This window comes from Mollisia scopiformis, assembly GCF_001500285.1.
Source record: "Mollisia scopiformis unplaced genomic scaffold LY89scaffold_2, whole genome shotgun sequence".
Classification (NCBI taxonomy): Eukaryota; Fungi; Ascomycota; class Leotiomycetes; order Helotiales; family Mollisiaceae; genus Mollisia; species Mollisia scopiformis.
Genome location: NW_017263582.1, coordinates 282,695 through 301,363, shown reverse-complemented (window position 1 = coordinate 301,363; position 18,669 = coordinate 282,695). Strand labels below are relative to the sequence as shown.

Sequence of the window (18,669 nt, the reverse complement as noted above, 5' to 3'; positions counted from 1 at the left end):
TCGCGTCCCGCAACCTTAAAGAAATCATGGAGCCCTGCCTCTCCCCCTACTCAACCTCTTCAACCTCCTCGTCCATATATTCTTTTCATACGGCTCCTAACTCTCCCATGTCGATTATCGAGGCCTCTCCACAAGGTACTTCGTACCGGCCGGTAGTGCCGATTAATCACGATGTCCGTCAAGAGGTAACCATCTACTTTGACGAGGAGTTGTGCAAGTATTCCTCCATGTAAACGCGCGCGAGCTTCTGCTAACACATATCAGACAGCGGTGCTATTACCCTCCTCACGGATCTTATTACGACAGGCGCTTCTTCTCCAGGCCCTCAGAATCCGATATATGCCCCTGCACCATTTCACATCGAGCTTGCGAGTGCCCTCCTTATACACCCTCGACACACCAACCAGGCTCCGGCGCACGACCGGATAGAACTCGCATCCCAAGCAATAACTTTTCTTCGAAATCTTCTCGCCATTGTCGGTCCTCTCAATGCCAACCTCGCAGAGGCCTTTTCATTCTCCGGCCAGTCCAATCGGTCATCAAGAAGGAGTCGGAATGCCCTGGAACTCGATGATGGTTCGAGTAGTTCTGAGAACGAAGATGGTTCCGAGAAAATCAGAGGAGTCATCGCCAACAGGGGCAGAATTCGAAATTGTGCAAAGGATTTCTGGCATATGGTCGGCTGGGCATTTAATTGCAGTGTGAGATACCCTAAGAGATGGAAATACTGGAAAGTCTGGCTGGATTTTATGCTCGATGTCCTGGATGCAGATTGGAACGAGCGTCAATCGTCAGGGTTAGACTCGGGTGTGCAAAACTCTCTTCTTGTGAAGTACCTGTCTGAAGCCAATGGGAGGTCGAGTGCAATGAAGCGAGTGGTGAGGGCTGCATTCGCAGATGGATCTGTTGAGAGTTTGAGGGAGTTTCCAGAAGTCTTTACGAATGAAACCAAGGAACTTAAGATTCACAATGGCCAGAAAAGGAAAAGGGAAACCCCTATAGAGCGGAAATTTGGTGGTTACCAGGACGAGGAGGCGGAGTCGGAGTTGACAGACCAAACTTCTCAAGATGAGGATTGTATACCAGAGAACGACCCTTGGCTTGGAGGGCCAGAATCCGTTACGTTGCGTCAGCGCGTCATTACTCTGGTAAGTCGTCTTTATCCCGCATAAGCCTTGTTTTGTCACTAACACTTGAATGGCTTTATCAGCTTTCTAGGGTTGCTGATGCTCAGCCAGAACACTTCTGTGACTGTAAATCCCTTTATGATGCCGTGTTTTCAAGCATCAAACCTCTCCCGCTGCCAGCGTTCTCGCTGCTCCTCTCATCGAGCCGCTCATCACACCTCGTGCTAGAGGCTTACGTATCGTTGACCCAAGTGATTCTCCTGCCACTACTGCCAAGCTCGGCCCCTCGTCCCCACGAGATTTCGAATGAAGATAGAGATGATTTGACGCAAGACGTACTTGAGCGTTGTTATCTGCCATTTCCAGCTCTGACTTCATATGCCTCGGACAACGCTAAAGTCTCTATCCTGGTTGAGAATCTCATGAGATTACTCTTCAGGGAAGGCGTACTGTGTCATACTCCGACCTTGGACGCAGCGGTTAAAGCAGGTATCGTGGCACGTGAAAACAAGTCCAAGGTCGACAAGAGAAAGAAGGATAATGGCGTGAAGGGGAAAGAAGAACAGAACGACTTATTACATTTGAAGGCGAGTGGGCAGCGGCTGAAGAGTCTTTTGTCATGGATTGAAGAGCATGACAGTACTTGATCCTGTCAGTGAGACTGCAGATTGGCAGATTTCATCATACAATTGAGTTTGCAACATCCATCATTCGGTGGATGTCATGAGCATGAGAAGGACATCGACAACATATTTTCACCGGTCTTTCAGTGGCCCCTCGTTCTACACCATCCTCTGGCTTCCCTTCAAGAACAACATCCATCAATCCTTGTGTTCGACAATCCACCAAACCCTTCTCTGTCAAGCCTAGATCCGGAACGGCCACCAGACCCACGAAGCTCATGATCATGAATGGCGACTTCATTCTACTCCCCAAAATGGAGTGTACGGCTTCAACACAAGCAATAGAATCATCTCGAACCATTTCCCATGGCTCAGAAGACATGCAACCAGCAACGTCAAGTCGAACAGAGCCAAGAATCTGACCATCCGCTACAGCTACAAATCCACCACCGATCGTGATTATTGCTGAAACCGCGTCTGCTATCTCTTGGTCTGATGTTCCAATTACGACCAGATTTTGATTTTCGCAGTTCGTCGTGCAAGCAATGGCTCCTTTTCGAAGGCCGAATCCTCGAACGAAGCTAATTCCATGATTTTTGGTAGCATGGTGGCGATCAATGACCACCACTTTCAAGATGTCTCGACTCACGTCACTTTCCACTGAATTTTTATCGGAGACTGGAAGGCGAGCATGGAAAGCTCGTTTGAAATAGCCATCGTACATCTCCATTGCCTGTACCCAAGCATGGTCTGGCTCCTTAGGTGCTACTCGAAAAGTCGATGGATTTAGATATGATGGGTCGATGTGGATGCTGTTAAGCGTAAAGTGAGGAATGAGATCAGTGTTATCAAAGGTCGGCTTATAATTCTGTGCAACTACTTTGCCGTTCATGATTACGATTGTAGGTCTCATTCGATCAGTACTTTCCTTTTGGATTGTCTGAAGTCTGTGACTCACCGAGCCTCTTCTAGACTGTCGAGTATCAATAAATCTGCTAGTTTTGCTGGTGTCACACTTCCGATGAGGTGATCGAGTCGATAGTACAATGCAGCATTTAAGGTAGCTTTTCCCATATGAGTATATATTCTGACAATATGCTGAAGACAGGAGCCGATGTGTCTTGAACAGTGTCCCGAGCATTCGACTCCTACATTGTCCTTGAAGCTAAAGGAAATTTCGACGTACCCATACGATATGCTGCTAAAATATCGACCCCCAATTGAATGGCAGTCCGAACATGGTGGTCTCTGTACGTTAAGCCCTTGAATTAGTATGCTCAGTTTGTACATTTCGACAGCAAACTTACATATGACCCTCCCGGTCCAAGTCCTCAGCCAGCTTATCGTCGGCACAAAATGAGATGTGCCCCAAACCTCCTTTCAATGCAGGAATGTCCTCGAATACCCACTGAATGTTGGAATTCATTGAACCACTCATCACTGTCAACATCATGCCTAGTCTCAGCCTTTCTATCACATCTTTAGTTTGATGCGCATTATGATCATCTCCTATACCACCGGCACTGTAAGCCCAAAGCGGTTCGTTCTCGAGTAAAGCAGTATGGCCTGTTATACGCTTGCCTGCATGTAAAGCTGCCGCTTGTTTCTCAGCAGATGCTCTATCCAGTGAAAATGGATTACTCTCTCCTAGTGTTGCCGCCTCTGGTTGAGAGACGCGAAAGCAGAGCTCTTCGGTGGAAACGGAAGTTCCACCAAGTTCAATGTCCGGACCGTTGCCTGGAATCTTGTGCGAGACTTGACGGAAGATTCTTAAGGGAGTGGTGGTCGTTCCTGCCGAATCTCAGTTTCGACTCGTTCTTGGGGCGCGTGGGCTAGTGCTCACCCATGAAGTCCATTCCAAGTCCGCCGAAGACATTAGCAATACAATTCGCATCGGCCAGGATTGTCGTGGTCCCTCTTGGAATACTGAGCCTGGCTAGTTCGCCAGGGACCAGCTTCGTGTATTCAACATGTATGTGAGTATCGATGAAACCAGGAGATACGAATTTGCCACGTGCATCGATCTCCTCTGGACCAGCAGGGAAGTGGCCCCCTGGGCAATGGAACGTTAGCAGTTGCTAAGAGAAGATTGTCCCAAGAGGATCAGCGCATTATCTCAGACAATGAGGGAAGAGAGATTTTTTCGACAAGACCTACATGGTGTTATTGCTGCAATATATCTGCCATATATGATAACATCGCGCTCGAGAAGTTCACTCGTATGCAAGCATAGGATAGTTCCGCCGCGAATAATCAAGGATGGCGGTATAGAGCCTAGAGCAACAAGGCGTAGGTGCATGAGTTCATCCACAGTGATAGACAGATGCGCCCCCGTTGCGATCGAAGTCGGGATGGGATGATGATCCATGGCTACTCAGTCCTTTGCAGTGAATGTCACATCTGTACGATCTTTCTATGCTTCCACGTAGACTTCGTCTTCTTCTCTAATTCTGATGATGCTGCAAACTGAATTGCAAGATTCCACACAAAGCTCGTCATTAAAAATGCGTCTTGAACCCCACTTTTGGCTGTCTTATCTGGTACCTATCCTTCGGAACATATCAATGTCACTGCCGAAATCTAAGATTCATTTCGCAGAGGCTCCGCATGTTTGATATCTACCATTCCTCCCACTTTCGCAATGGTGGCCCAGATCCTCGGAGCCGACCGATTTTCAACACATGTTCCCCTTTCAATTCAGCTTGATTGGGTCAATCAGATGTGGATCTCAAGTCGTAGATCTTGGAGATAAGATACTGGACAAGAGCGCTCAAGACCGCGAGTCCGTTGTCTTGGTCAAGTAATACAAAGTGGGGAAACGTCCCGAAAATTGTAGGACCCTTGATCTTCCTTTTCTCTAGCACTGTACAATCAAAATCAAGACTTACACAATGAGCTACGGAGAGAGCAAAGAGATGGCAAAGGGACTGTCTAGTTCAAGCCCGGTGGAGGTAGATGGTGGAGCTTTTGGAGACATCAATGCGTCCTTTTGGAATCGTATTAAGGGACGAGCCACCCTCCAAGTGAGCGAAAGTCGGATGGTTCCTGGTACAAGATGGTCTAACAAAGGTCGGCTGTTATTCCGGAATTCGAACTAGAAGAGTTATAAGTCTAATCGTCTAACAGATCTTGACCCCATCGAGCCAGAGTATCAGACGTGGCGCACATATAATTGTACGAGTTCATTACCTGCTTGCTATAGCTACTGCTAACAAATGACGGTAGTTGTCACATACTGGATCTCAGACGCTTTTGCAGTTTCAAATTGGAGGATAGGAAGTTCTTTGATCGCTATTGGCTTGTCATGGAAGTTGGCACTAGTTGCTGTCGCAATAGGGAATTTTCTCACTGCCCTGGTTGGTAAGTTATCTCAGGATGATATTGCCAAACCGTGAAATTAAAGTCTGATATTATCTAGTGACTTACAATGGCATCATTGGAGCTAGACTTCATATTCCATTCACTGTGAGTGATAAAGCCTCTGTTTCGGTTGGAGATCATTTGGCTACGAGTGGTATCATCACTGTTTTGAATCTACTTGAATTTTTATCATTGCCGATTTCCTGTTTCAAGACCATTCATAGTTTTAACGATTGAAAATACTCCTGACTATGACCATCTGAGTGCTTCTTTGGCTAATAACCCTAATTAGATCCAAGCTCGAAGTGCCTTCGGGTTCTACTTTGCTTACGTTATGATAATCTTCAGGGTAATCATCTCCATCTTCTGGTATGGGATTGGCACGTATGCAGGTGCCGAGTGTGTCCGTCAGTCTGACCATTCTCCCCATCGCCCCTCTCAAAGCTGATTGTTGACTAGAATCCATGATCTATGCAATCTGGCCCAGATTCCGCAACATACCAAATCAACTCCCGGAATCTGCAAACATAACTACAGGATTCATGATCTGCTATTTCATACATTTTCTAATTTGCCTGCCATTTCACTACATCCCGCCTCATCAGGTCCGCTGGTTCTTCAATTTCAAAAGTATCATTACTCCCATTGCTGGGTTTGCTATCATAGGTTGGATAGTGTCAAGCACAGGTAAGCTCTCGATCGATTTCTTACGAAGCATCGCTGACCGCAACCAGGTGGTGGAAGCGACATCTTCTCACAGGGAAACGCTGTCCATGGCTCTAACTTGGGCTGGGCCTTTATGAATGGGGTTTATGCAATGGTTGGCAATTTTGCAACACTTGGTGTTAATATGTAAGCATTGACTGGGATTTCTAGGACCTAAGTCGCTCTTGCTGAGTTTTGATAGGAATGATTTTGCTCGATACTCGAAGAAACCAAACAGTCCATATGTCCAATTAATAGTAATTCCTATTGTTTTCATCATCATGATGCTATTTGGCATCATTGGCGCCAATGGCTCGAAGCTTCTGTATGGAGAACTTTTGTGGGATCCACTGTTGATCATAAATAATTGGACATCGAGGGTAAGTAGGTTCACGTATATGTTCCGTCTCTTGAGGATGATTACTCGAGATGATCCACCAGAAGAGCCCTTCCCTTCATGCTACAAAATTGTATTAACCACACGCAGGGTGGAAGAGCTGCAGCATTCTTTTGTGCTACAGCTTTCTTAATTGCTTCAATTGGTGTCAACATCTCCGCCAATTCCATCTCAGTCGCAACAGATCTTACAGCACTGTTTCCTAAAGTAAGTTATATTCACTTCAATAGCACCATCGACAACTAAAACTTCGATAGCACATCAGCATTCGCAGAGGCCAATATGTGTGTGCGGTAATCGGCGCCTGGGCCATGACTCCTTGGAACATCCTAGTATCCGCCGAATCGCTCATCAACTTCATGTCGGGATACACAATATGGTTAGCTCCAATCTCTGGAATATTGATTGCCGATTATTGGATTGTGCACAAAGAATTCGTATCCGTACCAGACATGTATCGACCCGATGGTATTTATGCTTATAACAGGTACGGAACCAATTGGCGAGCTCTTGTAGCATTCGTAGTCGGATTTGCGCCTTTGCTTCCCGGTTTTGCAGCCTCAGTAAGTGCCTCTGGTCGTTCCATTTCGTAGCTACTTTGTACTTGGACTAATTGTGTATCTAGGTCAATGCAAATGTCGATGTCGGGAGTGGCGCCACAAGCTTCTATTACTTGGGATACTTTTATGGCTTCTTGGTCGCGGGCGGACTTCATGTTCTGTTGAGTAGGATGTTCCCAGCAAGGGCAACAATGCTGCACAAGAGGGAAGTCGTAAACCCAAGTTTCTAGCTGCTGGTGCAAGATGTAGTGAAGGAGGAGGTTGTGAATGGCCTCGAACATGAAAGAGCATAAGCACGGGAGGCAAATTTAGATAATATTTAGTCGTAGCTCGCCGAATCCAATAAGGCTAACAAATCTCTCTTACAAAAGTTTTCGAAGATGGACACAATGTCCAGCGGCCTCTACGCCTTTCAGTAGGTGGTGACTTCCCACGTCAGTAGGGACAATCCCGCAAGCAAGTGCGATCGCCGGGAGAGTTGCGTTGCTGGGAAAAGATCGAAGTTGTAAGTCATCTATCTGAAGGACTGAGCCTTGTTGGACCTCTTTTGGATATTTATAAACACTCCATGTCCGTCCGATCCCAATCCTGAATCTCAAGGTGCAAAAGTTCGGCATCACGCCACGACACCCAGGAACGAGAATATCGGTCTCAAAGCACATCTCATGGTTAGTAGGGAGTGAAAGAAATGCCACTTTTCAGCATGCCATTCCTTTACTCGAGATTCGTGCATGCAAAACTTATATTTTCCTTGACTTGGGTATCATATCCAGCTTTACAATAATCAAACGCTACACCCTCCGTCAAGTTTTTCTCATAACTCATTCCTCGTCATTTCATTCAAATCGTCCTCGAAATCGTCCTCGCTTCTAGTATGATTACTCATGCAATGATGAGCTAATCCGAGTTAGTTTGTGAGTCTCCAATTCTGTGAGGTATTCAGCCTACCTCAATAAGTCTGTCAGTCAAAATCGTGCATTGCCTTTCAAGCTCATTCGCAGTGTGGAAAGTTGACGATCTCCACAGACCACCGAAGCCGATTCCATCAAGGACATCTTCCAACATCTCGGCAGTATCCACACCACCAGCAAATTTCGGGTTCGATGTTAGAGTCCTCAGTAGCTGATGGGCAGACTCGAGCGTGACCGCGTTCTGGCACGAGATGAGAACGTCGTCTAGCACACGGAGAACAGGTCCGCATCTGCCAACCAGGTTAACGCTACATTGATATAAAGAAGCACAAGACTTACAGATGTAATATGACGGTAGGTCGTTTTAGGGCGATCCTGTTAAGCCAAAGAAGTGCCCGATTTTGTACCACGTCTTCCAGGTAAGAAAAATCTACAATACCAATAGCAGCATTGAGAAGCAACTCTTTATCTTTGACGATCTGAAGATCAACCATCTCCAACACATTTTCAGACGTAACATCGTCATCCGGGGCTGTCCAACCCGCGAGCCAAAGATTCTCCTTGGCTTCTTCGGGAGTCATCGCTCTTGACATGAGAATTCCCAAATAAGGCAAGCAGCTAAGATCCTTGGGAAATCTGCTCTCTGGAGGTGCACTTGCGCTTGTTATCTCTAGGAAGGTCGACAGGACCCGAATTGCTGTTCCCTTAGTAACGCTGTCTGTAAGTCCTTTGACCAAAGTTGCACAAAGTGCAAAATGGAAATTCTCGATATTGAAATGGATTCCGTAGATCTCATCCAATTGTAAAGCTGCATCTTCAAGAGGCACTCTGCCTTGAAGTAAGGTCGGAACCATACGGCCTCCCTTGAACTCCCCAGACGTTGCGATATTACTCAGAACAGCATCGAGAAAAAGGGCCGAGCAGTTGAAGAGGGATATGGGTACAAGTCTGACAAGAGATAGAGCAAGCCAGAACATTTGCATTCCATAACGTGATGCTGACGGAAGTTTGTCCATCATTTTCGTGAGCGACGTGACGATGGCGATCAGCATTTCACTGTCGTTATCATCTGTAAACCGTCCAATACTGCTCCTCAATGCGACGAGAACCTGGTAAAGGAGGTCATCATCAACATCCTCACGAGCTAGACAGCCCATCACAGTGAACGCGCGAGGTTGAATGGCGGGATTACTCTGAAAAGCTGTGCTGGCAACCAAGCTCATCCATCTCGATCGCCATGCGTTTGACATATCTGTGGTCGGAGCTGCAATCGTACTGATTTCAGCGAGGAGAACAGCAAGTGCTTCCGTGGCAATCAACGCAGGAATCCCAGTATCTTGCAGGGAAGATATTGAGACACCATCTCTGGAAGGAATATTGAAGAGTGGATCGTTCCTGGGCTCCGATAGCGAGAGCAGCAGCACTTTCAAGCGGCTAAGCTTACTCTCATCTAAGTTGAATGTTGTGCAGATAGCATGAATCGTATTGACAAGAAGTCGATGGACCATTAGCTTTACATCGGTGGAACCTGTATTCGCGAGCATCGTCACTAGATGGAAAAGTTCTGGCAGGTATAATTGTGACTGAGCACCACTGTCGAAGGACGTCGACAAGCAGAGACGTAGTAGAACACAAATCTCTCCCCAGACGGTATTCTCGGGTAGTTGCCTAGTGGGACGAAGAGATGTTCGATTCAAGGCCTTTCGAAGCCGTGAGAGGAGTTTTCCGCGTATTGTGATGGTTCCGAGAGAAGCAATAATAGAGCCCAAGATCTCTGTGCGTTCGTCATCTATGCCAAAGCCAAGTGAGGCCTTTATGAGCTCATCCAAGAAGATATCTGTGTAGATTTCGTCGTTATTTATCGCTGGCCAGATCGTTTGTTCCAGCGTAGTACTTAAAGCAACGTCGGATATGGCAACTTCGATCAGTCTTCTAAATATAGCAGCGACCTTTTCTCGCGCTTTATCGCTATCAGCATCTGTAGGTATGAGATTCGTCCTTAGACCTGGCAACCAAGGCGCCATGTATGCCAGACTCAAAGGTCTCTGTGAGTAAGGAAAGCTTTCCCAACCAACAAAGAATTCGTTTAGGAAATCTGCAGTAAGTTGGGGCTCCGAGCGTGCAAGCTGCTGACTGATGTCGATTATGAAACGCGAAGGATTCAGTGGTACACATAGTTCTATACAGGTTAGTGCAGAACTTGACGGGGCAATGAATTACGGAACCTTTTGCACTCATGAATTTTGAGTCCGCAGCAAATTTAAATGCGCGACAAAGTGCACAGAGAAGGTTGTAAGCAGCCAACCTTAAGACCTGATCACCACTTGCCATATTTGTTAAGGCAATGTTCAGAAGGGTCCCCGGGACATCTTGAGGCCGGACCAGCCTCTCGAAAGATTTTAATGTTCTCAGCTCCTTCCCATACTTAGCTTTGGCACCTCGAATAGCTTGGAGAACATCAGGCTTTCTTGGGCTAGTGAAGTACATGACGATCTTGCCATTCTCTGTTCGCAAACCAAATGCGGAATCGTCTTCAGTCTGTATGGAGGTTGGTGCTTCATCTACCTCTGACAGGCGGAAGATGTCGTTTACTGTTGCGTGCAATCTCAAGCCCGGAACAACTTCTTGCTTCTTTGTTGTCGTGACCTGAACGAACTGACTGCCCACCTTGATGACTACCTCGATTTTTCCCTTTGTTTTTGAAAGCCTAATGATCGGCTGGAAAACATATCGGGTGTCAGTAACAACACTAATAGTTTCTTTAGGCAAATGCAACTGGCTGAGGTGAAAATGCGCCTGAAGATCTTGCAAGCTACCAATGAGGTGATAATCCACATTCTTCGGATGAAAAGCACTCTTTTCACTCTTTGCAGCTAATCTTAAGATGCGACGGAAGCATTTCCTAGTCGGCCGTTAGTTGATGTTATACACTACATTCAATATGCATACCTAAAAGCACTGTTCATGTTATACACATAGACCCTCGAAAGTTGTTTCGATAATTCAGTTGGAGTCAGAAGATCTAGCTTGCGGAAGAGGGCATCTTGTGGCTCATTTTGACCATTGTAGCAGGTTGCGTCGATCAGAATACCGAAGGGACGGTGCCACATGCGACTTGCGATCTATTCTGATCAGTCATGGTACATATGAATAAGTCACATAGGACGTACCTTGAGGTAGCCAAAAAGAAGAAGCTCGTAATCCGTTGTTTCAGTGTCAATATTGCGAAGTATGATACAGATCATGGGCAGACCATCCTATGCACCATTAGCGTATTTCCTGAAGTAACAACAATCGATGCTACCTTGCTTTCACCTCCATCATACACTGCACGGGTCGAGACTAGGGACTCCGTATTTCTACCAGCGTTACGAAGCATGAAATGTTGAAACCGCGAGTATGATGGAGGGCTGTTGGATGAAATTGCGGGCCTGTTCCAAGAGACGTCCATTGGAGGAGGACCCAAGTTGGTTATGAGCTTACGAAGAGATTCCAAAATAGGTATCTGGCCTTTGCTGATCTCAACAAGTGAGCGAGTTGCGCCCCTCCTTTCCCGAAGGACGATCTTCTGGCGGACATGGTCCCAGTGATCGTACAGAAACCGATGCAAGGCAACACAGGAGCCAAAGTCGAACGACTCTGACTCTACATTTGGCTCGATCATGTTAGGTGAAACCTATGGACAGTCAGGCTTGTTAAAAACAAAAGGCGAGTATGACGTACAGAAATTTCTCGTAAAAATGTTGTTACTCGGTAGATGTTCTGCGTCAAGAAGTCGTTGAGAGGAAACATGTATGGTTCCTTTGCCCCAAACAACACGTTGTTCGCCAGATTCTGGACAACTTTTGCGATGAGAAGGAGTCCACGGCGCATCTCCTTCGAGGGCGCCGAGGTGATCAAGCCTTCGGCATCTGGAGCTACAATGGCAGGGCAGAAAAATCGGAGGAATATAAAGGCACCAACTGCCGTGAATTTGGCTTCCGGAAAGCGCCTCATGACAGTGGCAGATATCTACACATTCAAATTAGACTTGCAGTACCACAACACAAGATTCCGAACCTACAATACTACATATCTTTCTGAAAGAGACAGGAATATGTACTGCTGAGTTACATATGTCATCAATGAATACTTTCGTAACAACTCGAAGCTGAAGGGCATTCTTCTGAAGTTCTTCTGCGGAAGTGGTCCGGGCAGGATCCAGTTCAAGGTCCAGGTCCTTGGACGTCAGCACGAGACGTTCCAATACTTTCTGAAGTGTCGCTTTGAGATATGCCGCCCCTTTCCATTTTGCGTAAACAGACAGCATTTTTGTAGCAACGCAATTTCTACGCAGGAGTTCCGCTTCATTCTCTGTAGCACAATTAATATACACAGTCGCACCCTTTTGAATTTCTTACCTGTCTCTTCTACTTCATGCTCGATGAGTGCCTCTAGCAACACAAAGCCCAGTCCTCTAGAGTCGAAGATGTTGAGCAAAGATATTGTCATTTCGTCAACTTCCGTACTTGGACATGCGTCGCACAGTGCGATAGTAAGGGCCATGTCGTTAATGAGGAGCTACCATCAATCAGTTATGACTACACGACATACCACAAGCAACTGACCTCTAGTAGCTCGTCGTATCTTTCATTCACGGCTGCATCAGAGAGGTTGTTAAATTCGGCACCCTGGATCAAAATGTTGCACAGGACTTTGACAAATGCAGTTCTTATGTCGAGGTCCTCATGATAACCAATTCCCAGTGAGTGCTTCAAACCTACATCGATGTTCGCACTCAGGAGATTGGAAAGGGCACTGATGGCAAGTTCTGGCATGGTCATAGTCTCATCACTGATCGTTGCAGCCAGCCGAACTTCGGTTCTTCCGATCTCAGTGTTCTCGAAATTGAGCAGAGATAGGAACCTGTTGAAGTATGTATGAAACATTTGAGATTTGAGATCGCTTGTATCCGCATCAGTTTGACCTTCTGCAGGTTGAAGGGGAAGGCGGTAAGTCAAATCTGCAAGTGCCTTGAGGCACGCTCGATCCAGATCCCGTTGGAGCCGTGACATCTCCTCCAGTCGCGCGCCTGCTGGAGGGACATCTTTGGGAGAACCTGGGCGTGCTATCCAGCCGAAGATGACTTCTAGGAGTTGGTTTCGAATCCGAACATCATGTCTGAGGTTGAGAAGCTCTTTCTTTTGTGTTACGGTTTCACACAACTGGCAGATTTTGATTTTGACCCTTAGTATACTCGCGCCCTCAGTTACATCGTCCAGGAATTTCGCAAAATTGAGTGTTAATCCACCAATGTCAATGGTCAATGCCGCTCCGACTTCTGCTGGACCACCCAGACGTTCAACAATGCTCTTCAGAAGAGCCGCAGCTTGTTCGGCAAAAATCACTCGTGATTCTATTGACAGGGAAGTATTGGTTCGAGGACTGTCGAAGAGCACTCCAAGCTCAGACTCAAGAGTCTCGAACAACGGAAAGTATAGTGGTGGGGAAAGCTCGGTCGAAAGTGTCTCTCTCGTCGCCTCTCGAATCCTCACATTGTTACTTGCTAACAACTGGATGCTCTGTTTCATGTATCTACTCAGCAGAGTGTCGTCATAGCTTTCTGGCGAAAGTCTATCTATCCATTTCAGTCCCGCAAGGCCAGCTTCTTCGGGAGCCAAAGCTTGATCTGATATGCAAGCGCCACCGAGGGAAGCAAGAAAGCCAGAATAGTTGCGCCACTCTACCAGAGACTTCTCTTCTAGTGAATCCGTTGTGCGAGAGAAGATTTGCTTTGATAACTTGAACCAGGCATCGAAGACCGTTTCCCATGCTGTCAGAATACCAGCCGTTGGATGCTGAATTTGCCTCAACAGGCTTCGAACGCGCTTTTGGAACGCTACCAAACCAGTAAATCGGAATTCTCTTGTAGAAATTTCCTGGAAAACATCTAGATTGCGGAGGGTTGGTGTCAACGACTTCGCGACCCCACTTGAGCCGTCGACTAGATGAGCTTCTTGACAGAAGAGAGCAATACACTTGGTGACCAATTGACAGACTGAAATATCTGTGGAACATATCGAAACCAAGAATGCAGTTTCAAGTTTGGTGCAAGCAGCTGCACGCTCAGGCATGTCTTCGGCGACCTCGGTGAGCTCCTGCAATTCAAATTAACACCTTCTCATAGAGTAGGCTCGAAAGATGAAGAAGGCACAAACCTCAATGTTCTTCAAGAGTGTTAATCGGGACTCCAGGTATTCATGGATGAATGTGAGTGTCCCTTTTTCGTTGTTCATAGTTATCAACTTTTCAGCTACTGTCATGAGCACGATAGATCTGCCATTGGGAACGTTGTTAGAATAAGACTATACGGAGTTTCACGCCGGTGGGTAAAGCTGGTAAGTATGTCTAAATGTGAAGGAGATCTGTGGTGTTTCGTTGTGTGAAAGACTAGTATGCGCAAAAGCTTCGCGATTGCTTACAGTCACAGTGTTCTTCGATGTATCAACGAGTGAAATTACTTACGTTGATTTCCAGAAGTTGTACTTGAATGTTCGGGAACCAAGACTTTTGCTTTTATGCCATAGTGTCACCGAACCATTTGTCATGATTCTGCGAGCCACAACATTAGTCATATACCTGATGCGCTCGTCATCCAGGACAAGGTATGTTGTAAAAGATGCAAATATATCCTCAAAGAAGAGTGTCCATTCCGGTCCATTATCAGGAGCTCCTAAGAAAAGAGTGAGGGGAGAGGCGTCCAAGAAAAGCAAAATATTGTAGATGATGTCGCCAGAGGTAGTGACATCGAGTGGTTTCATCAAGGTGTACTGCTCATTGGGATATGAATCGCGAGGTCTCAAAGCGGCGGCCTGGTAAAGATCAGTAGGAAGCTCCGACAGTTACAACCCGAGATCGACGTACTTTCAGCTGAGCTCGAACAAATTCTGCCACTTGAGCGAACAAGGGCTGATATTCCTCGGCATTCGATTGCCTTGCAAAATGAGAGCAGGCTGAAATGATGGCTATCTTGAAATCTTGAGGTGTGTTCGGCGCTAAGCAAAGAGGCGCGAGAGTCTCCACACAGTTCTCGAAGTTAAGATGTGCTAGACTTACGAACGCAGCAGTCATCAGAGAGCTATCAATGTTTGCTGTGTCCATCCCAGGTATGTATCGCCTAAACACTGCTTCCTTCACCTCCTCCTGGATGTCAAGAGCATAACTTAGAAGTGCGGCTTCGCTTTCTGGCGGGAAGTGTCGAGCGACCCTGAGGACAGAAGTCAAACAGTATATAGCTGTTTCATTTCGGTTCCTGAGAGCCTTTCTCAACATTTCCAGAAAAGTTACTTTCTTGGATATACCGCCGCTCTTGTTTTCTCTCATATGACTTGCGACTTCGAAGACGTCGGGTAAGAGGAAAAGGAGAGAGGTTTGAAATGGAAAAAGCAAAGCCTTCCTTCTGCCCCCATCGAACATTGTATTGGTCATGTCAAACAGTGTCTCTGGCCCACCATCAAGTCTTTCTTGGCTCGTGTGGAGGTCTCTGAACTCCTCAGGATTACGTTCAAGCCACCTGGTGATCAGCAAAGGCAGTACGATCGCAACAGTCGTCTGAAAGGGTTTGCGAAGATGTAAAAAACTGCCACATAGCTCTTGAATGACGAAACTCAGTTTGCGACTGTCCACCCAGAAAGAAGAAATGAGTCGAATTGTGGCCAAAGCGTTTCTATCATCATCGGCTAAGACATTAGATTGTGCAGCATTGCCCGGCGGTTGATGGGCAGCTTGATGCAGGGCGCTTCTCAAGCAATCAAGGACTTGCGACCAATTTGAAAAGGAGACATATTCCAGGATCCCTCTCGTATAGGCTTCGATCGCGTCAGTCATGTCAAGAAGTAGCTTGGACACTTCTGTGCCGTTGAGATGTCCGTTTGTAGTGGCATTGTCAGGTTCACCTGGCTCTCCCATTCGAATGCCTTTGAAAACGTCGTCGAGGATGTTGGCAGCAGGAAGCACATAGCTTTCAGAAATGGGCCGCGAGAACAACTTTACAGCATCAATTAATCTGATTGCCAATTCTTCTTCCAGAGGTTCTGGGGGATCATTGCGCAGTAGTAAGCGATTTCGAGATGCCCTTCTCTTCTGACCATAATCGTCAGCAGGGGACGTGTGCTTCGAATCTTGGGCGGAGCCAGAGCTTGCGCTTTCAGACTTGTCTCCCTCTTCCCCCGAGTCTCTGATTTCGCAACATTCAGCTAGCAATTCCAGCACATATAGCTCTGAATTAAGAACATGGATTGGATGTGATTGTATCCCTTTGTCTTTGTAGGGTTCGGAAAGATCCTCGAGTAGATGGCATAAGGATTTGAGTACTTCGGCGGTGCGATTAATTGATATTTGGAGGAGTGTTGAACGGCTAAGAAGTACTATCTCGTCGCGACTAAACTCGTACGAAGGCGATCCGGTGCGATGGGGCAGCTACAAGAGGCAAGATATCAGCAGATGCTTTAGGACAAGAAGTTCGAATGGCTACGGTACCCTCGTGGTCAGTCGGTCCACCAGCGTCGTGATGACCAAATCCCCAGGCCCCCCATTCATTGCTGCAGATAGTTCTGGCTGTTCTGCCAAGCCTATCAATAGATTGCAGACATGCGGATGTATTCTGGTACGATGTCGCGATCATACAATGTTTGAAGAATCGTTACGAGCTTCGAGACGGCTCCAGGTACTCGGACATAATCCCCGGTGGGATGGATCGTGCCTCTGATATTGATCTGAGCCAGACCGTGGTGAGGGGTAGCTTGACAGAGAAGGGTGTTAATGTGAGAAAAGTACGCATGCGATAGCGAGTGAAACTCTCAAGTGCTCGTGAGAGTTTTGTTTGTGAACTGAAGTGAAAGTGGCCGTTTGAAATTATTGGCGACTTTTCTGAAGTAGATGACTTGCATCCAAAAGGAGGGGCATCCCTGTATGAGACGCACGGATTCGCTACAGTGTCTCGAGCCCTTTCAACAGCCGACTTCTAGCCCTGAAGGTCAGAAGTCACCAGCCATCAGTAACCTAGAAAGAGATATATAATAATGAGATTTGTTAGAAGCGTCTCGCAGTCACATACGTGCACAGGTAAAAAACATAGAGATGTAGTTCATGGTTGAATTTACAAAATATCTACAATAGAGTACAGGAGCTAGATTTCAGCCTAGCCACATTGTGAAGCACCTGGTGCACTTTCAATTGCCCCTTGATGACCGAGGCCCAATTCGCACGGTGCTCTTCCGTGGCTCATCCTAACGTCCCCGATATTGTCCTTGGTTCCCACGGTAGGAATCATCACGCTGTCCCCTATAAGAATCTCCTCGATAGTCGCCGCCTCTACGACGATCATTGAACTCTCCATTGCCTGGTGGGCCTTGTCTAGGCTTTGTATAGCCATAAGTAGCAGGAGGTTGAGAGTATTGATGCGGTGCTGGAGGCCAGGATCCGTACGTTCCAGGTGGAGGTGGGGGTGGAGGACCACGCGCAAAGCCAGCCATACCTGGTGGCGGTGGTTGCCAACCAGGAGGTGGGACAGGAAACTGATTTTGATTGTTATGGCCATTTTGGTTGTTATAGCCATTTCGTGATCCTCGCTGCTGATTACCATTTTGAGATTGATTCGAATAATTGAAAGAGTTGCGAGCTCTGCCGTCACCTTGTAATGGTACACCTCCATGAGCTCGACCAGATCTCGCAGCTTTGCTCTTGGTTACCTCGATGTCGCTTTGGGTCAGCGCTGGTTTCGCAAATTCGACACCTCGTAATAACATAGACTTGTGAATGTGACTTGACTTCGGCATCTCATAATTAACACTAAGTAGCAATGTTAGCAGTACTACTCGCACGGAGATTGGAAGCACTTACATGATGGAGCGATCATCGTCCAGGCTTGGCATGTCGCCACTTGAGAGAGGAAATCTCAACGAACCGTGGGGTAAGTAAGACTCATCTTTCATAACTGTACCAGTGAGTCCTTGACTAGCTCTGGGGTTCAGCTTGAATTGAGGTGGGCCCTGTTTCTTGGAATAGAAATTGGTCGCAATGTCTGAGTAGAGATCGTCGTGAGCTTCAGCGACAAGGAGAACATCTTTACCCACTCCGTTCCGGGCTGCAACGTCCGGTGGCAAGAGAGGATACTTTTTGGCCATTGCATTGAGCAAACGTTCTGAGTCGATGAATGGAAGCAGAGCAACACCTTGCCAGGCCCATTTCTTTCCGTTCAAATCAACAACAAAATCCTCGGGGTAGAAGTCGATGATTTCGCTGTCGGGATTGGTCATTAAATCATGGAAGATCTCGGGTATCGCTTGCCTAGAACCGGCTGGCAGGACACCCATCAATTGCTCGAATGGTCTGAAAATTCTACCTTTCTCGAAAGAGATTTTCATGTCTGCAATTCCTACAAAGTCTGCAGCAAATGGTGCGTAGTGATAAGGGTAGTACCAATCCCATGAAGCACAGCCTTGGAAGTAGTAGAGCAAGACCCACGCGAGGCCCTCGACGTATGCTCGTGCGACTTTGTGACGAAATTCAATATCTGTTGGATCGACCTTGAATTTTTGCTCGTAGTATCTGTCGGCATAGCCCTCATTCCATAATTGAACTGTATCAACTGGTGGCTCATCCTCGTTGGGGGTTTTGGGTGTTCCTGCTTGCGGTGTATTACGACCAGGGGTACTACTATCATCGTCCTCCAATAATTCTGCCTTGCGCTTCCCCAAGGCAGAGGCTGGGGAGTCGATTGAACCTTCAGTATTATCAGCGCCCTCAGAATCTTCTGTTGATTTGCCGTTGAGTTGACTCTTTAGCGCAGCAGCAGCGCTTTTGTTGGCGAGATTTGCTTTGTAAATCGCACCTCTATTGACGACCATATCATGAGTCATTGCAGTAGCTTCTTTGTCAATGCTGCCGGGGGCGAACAGTGGGAGACCCTCAGGTGCGTTGTTGTACGAGGGCCGATTGCTTTGTCTG

The 18,669-nt window shown here is 46.9% G+C and overlaps 5 protein-coding genes across 5 annotated transcripts; 2 read left to right on the top strand and 3 right to left on the bottom strand.

Moving 5' to 3' along the window:
* Window positions 1-107: 107 nt before the first annotated feature.
* On the top strand, window positions 108-2,239 carry LY89DRAFT_754697 (uncharacterized protein; the record flags this gene model as incomplete). Its single annotated transcript, XM_018221334.1, has 3 exons — window positions 108-217; window positions 269-1,148; window positions 1,211-2,239. 3 exons carry the CDS (start codon window positions 108-110, stop codon window positions 1,772-1,774), a joined length of 1,554 nt encoding a protein of 517 aa, XP_018077392.1. The 3' UTR covers window positions 1,775-2,239.
* Window positions 1,687-4,305, bottom strand: LY89DRAFT_679854 (adenine deaminase). The gene is made up of 6 exons (XM_018213954.1): window positions 3,908-4,305; window positions 3,594-3,803; window positions 3,058-3,541; window positions 2,937-2,998; window positions 2,709-2,814; window positions 1,687-2,658 (listed from the first exon to the last, which is right to left on the bottom strand). The coding sequence occupies exons 1-6, from the start codon at window positions 4,116-4,118 to the stop codon at window positions 1,809-1,811; spliced, it is 1,923 nt and encodes a 640-aa protein (XP_018077391.1). The 5' UTR covers window positions 4,119-4,305; the 3' UTR covers window positions 1,687-1,808.
* Window positions 4,306-4,353: 48 nt separating this feature from the next.
* On the top strand, window positions 4,354-7,119 carry LY89DRAFT_635158 (NCS1 nucleoside transporter family). Its single transcript, XM_018211431.1, has 11 exons — window positions 4,354-4,819; window positions 4,877-4,924; window positions 4,976-5,110; window positions 5,169-5,215; window positions 5,403-5,517; window positions 5,570-5,797; window positions 5,845-5,962; window positions 6,018-6,195; window positions 6,303-6,419; window positions 6,470-6,775; window positions 6,838-7,119. The coding sequence occupies exons 1-11, from the start codon at window positions 4,642-4,644 to the stop codon at window positions 7,000-7,002; spliced, it is 1,635 nt and encodes a 544-aa protein (XP_018077390.1). The 5' UTR covers window positions 4,354-4,641; the 3' UTR covers window positions 7,003-7,119.
* Window positions 7,120-7,711: 592 nt separating this feature from the next.
* On the bottom strand, window positions 7,712-16,555 carry LY89DRAFT_635153 (uncharacterized protein; the record flags this gene model as incomplete). Its single annotated transcript, XM_018211430.1, has 14 exons — window positions 16,201-16,555; window positions 14,587-16,140; window positions 14,188-14,534; window positions 13,881-13,998; window positions 12,291-13,820; window positions 12,084-12,243; window positions 11,747-12,036; window positions 11,407-11,694; window positions 10,988-11,359; window positions 10,854-10,940; window positions 10,633-10,805; window positions 9,909-10,585; window positions 8,023-9,862; window positions 7,712-7,973 (listed from the first exon to the last, which is right to left on the bottom strand). The coding sequence occupies exons 1-14, from the start codon at window positions 16,258-16,260 to the stop codon at window positions 7,712-7,714; spliced, it is 7,758 nt and encodes a 2,585-aa protein (XP_018077389.1). The 5' UTR covers window positions 16,261-16,555.
* A 246-nt stretch (window positions 16,556-16,801) lies between these two features.
* On the bottom strand, window positions 16,802-17,554 carry LY89DRAFT_165027 (uncharacterized protein). Its single transcript, XM_018205520.1, has one exon. The coding sequence runs from the start codon at window positions 17,496-17,498 to the stop codon at window positions 16,950-16,952; it is 549 nt and encodes a 182-aa protein (XP_018077388.1). The 5' UTR covers window positions 17,499-17,554; the 3' UTR covers window positions 16,802-16,949.
* Between the last annotated feature and the right edge of the window lie 1,115 nt (window positions 17,555-18,669).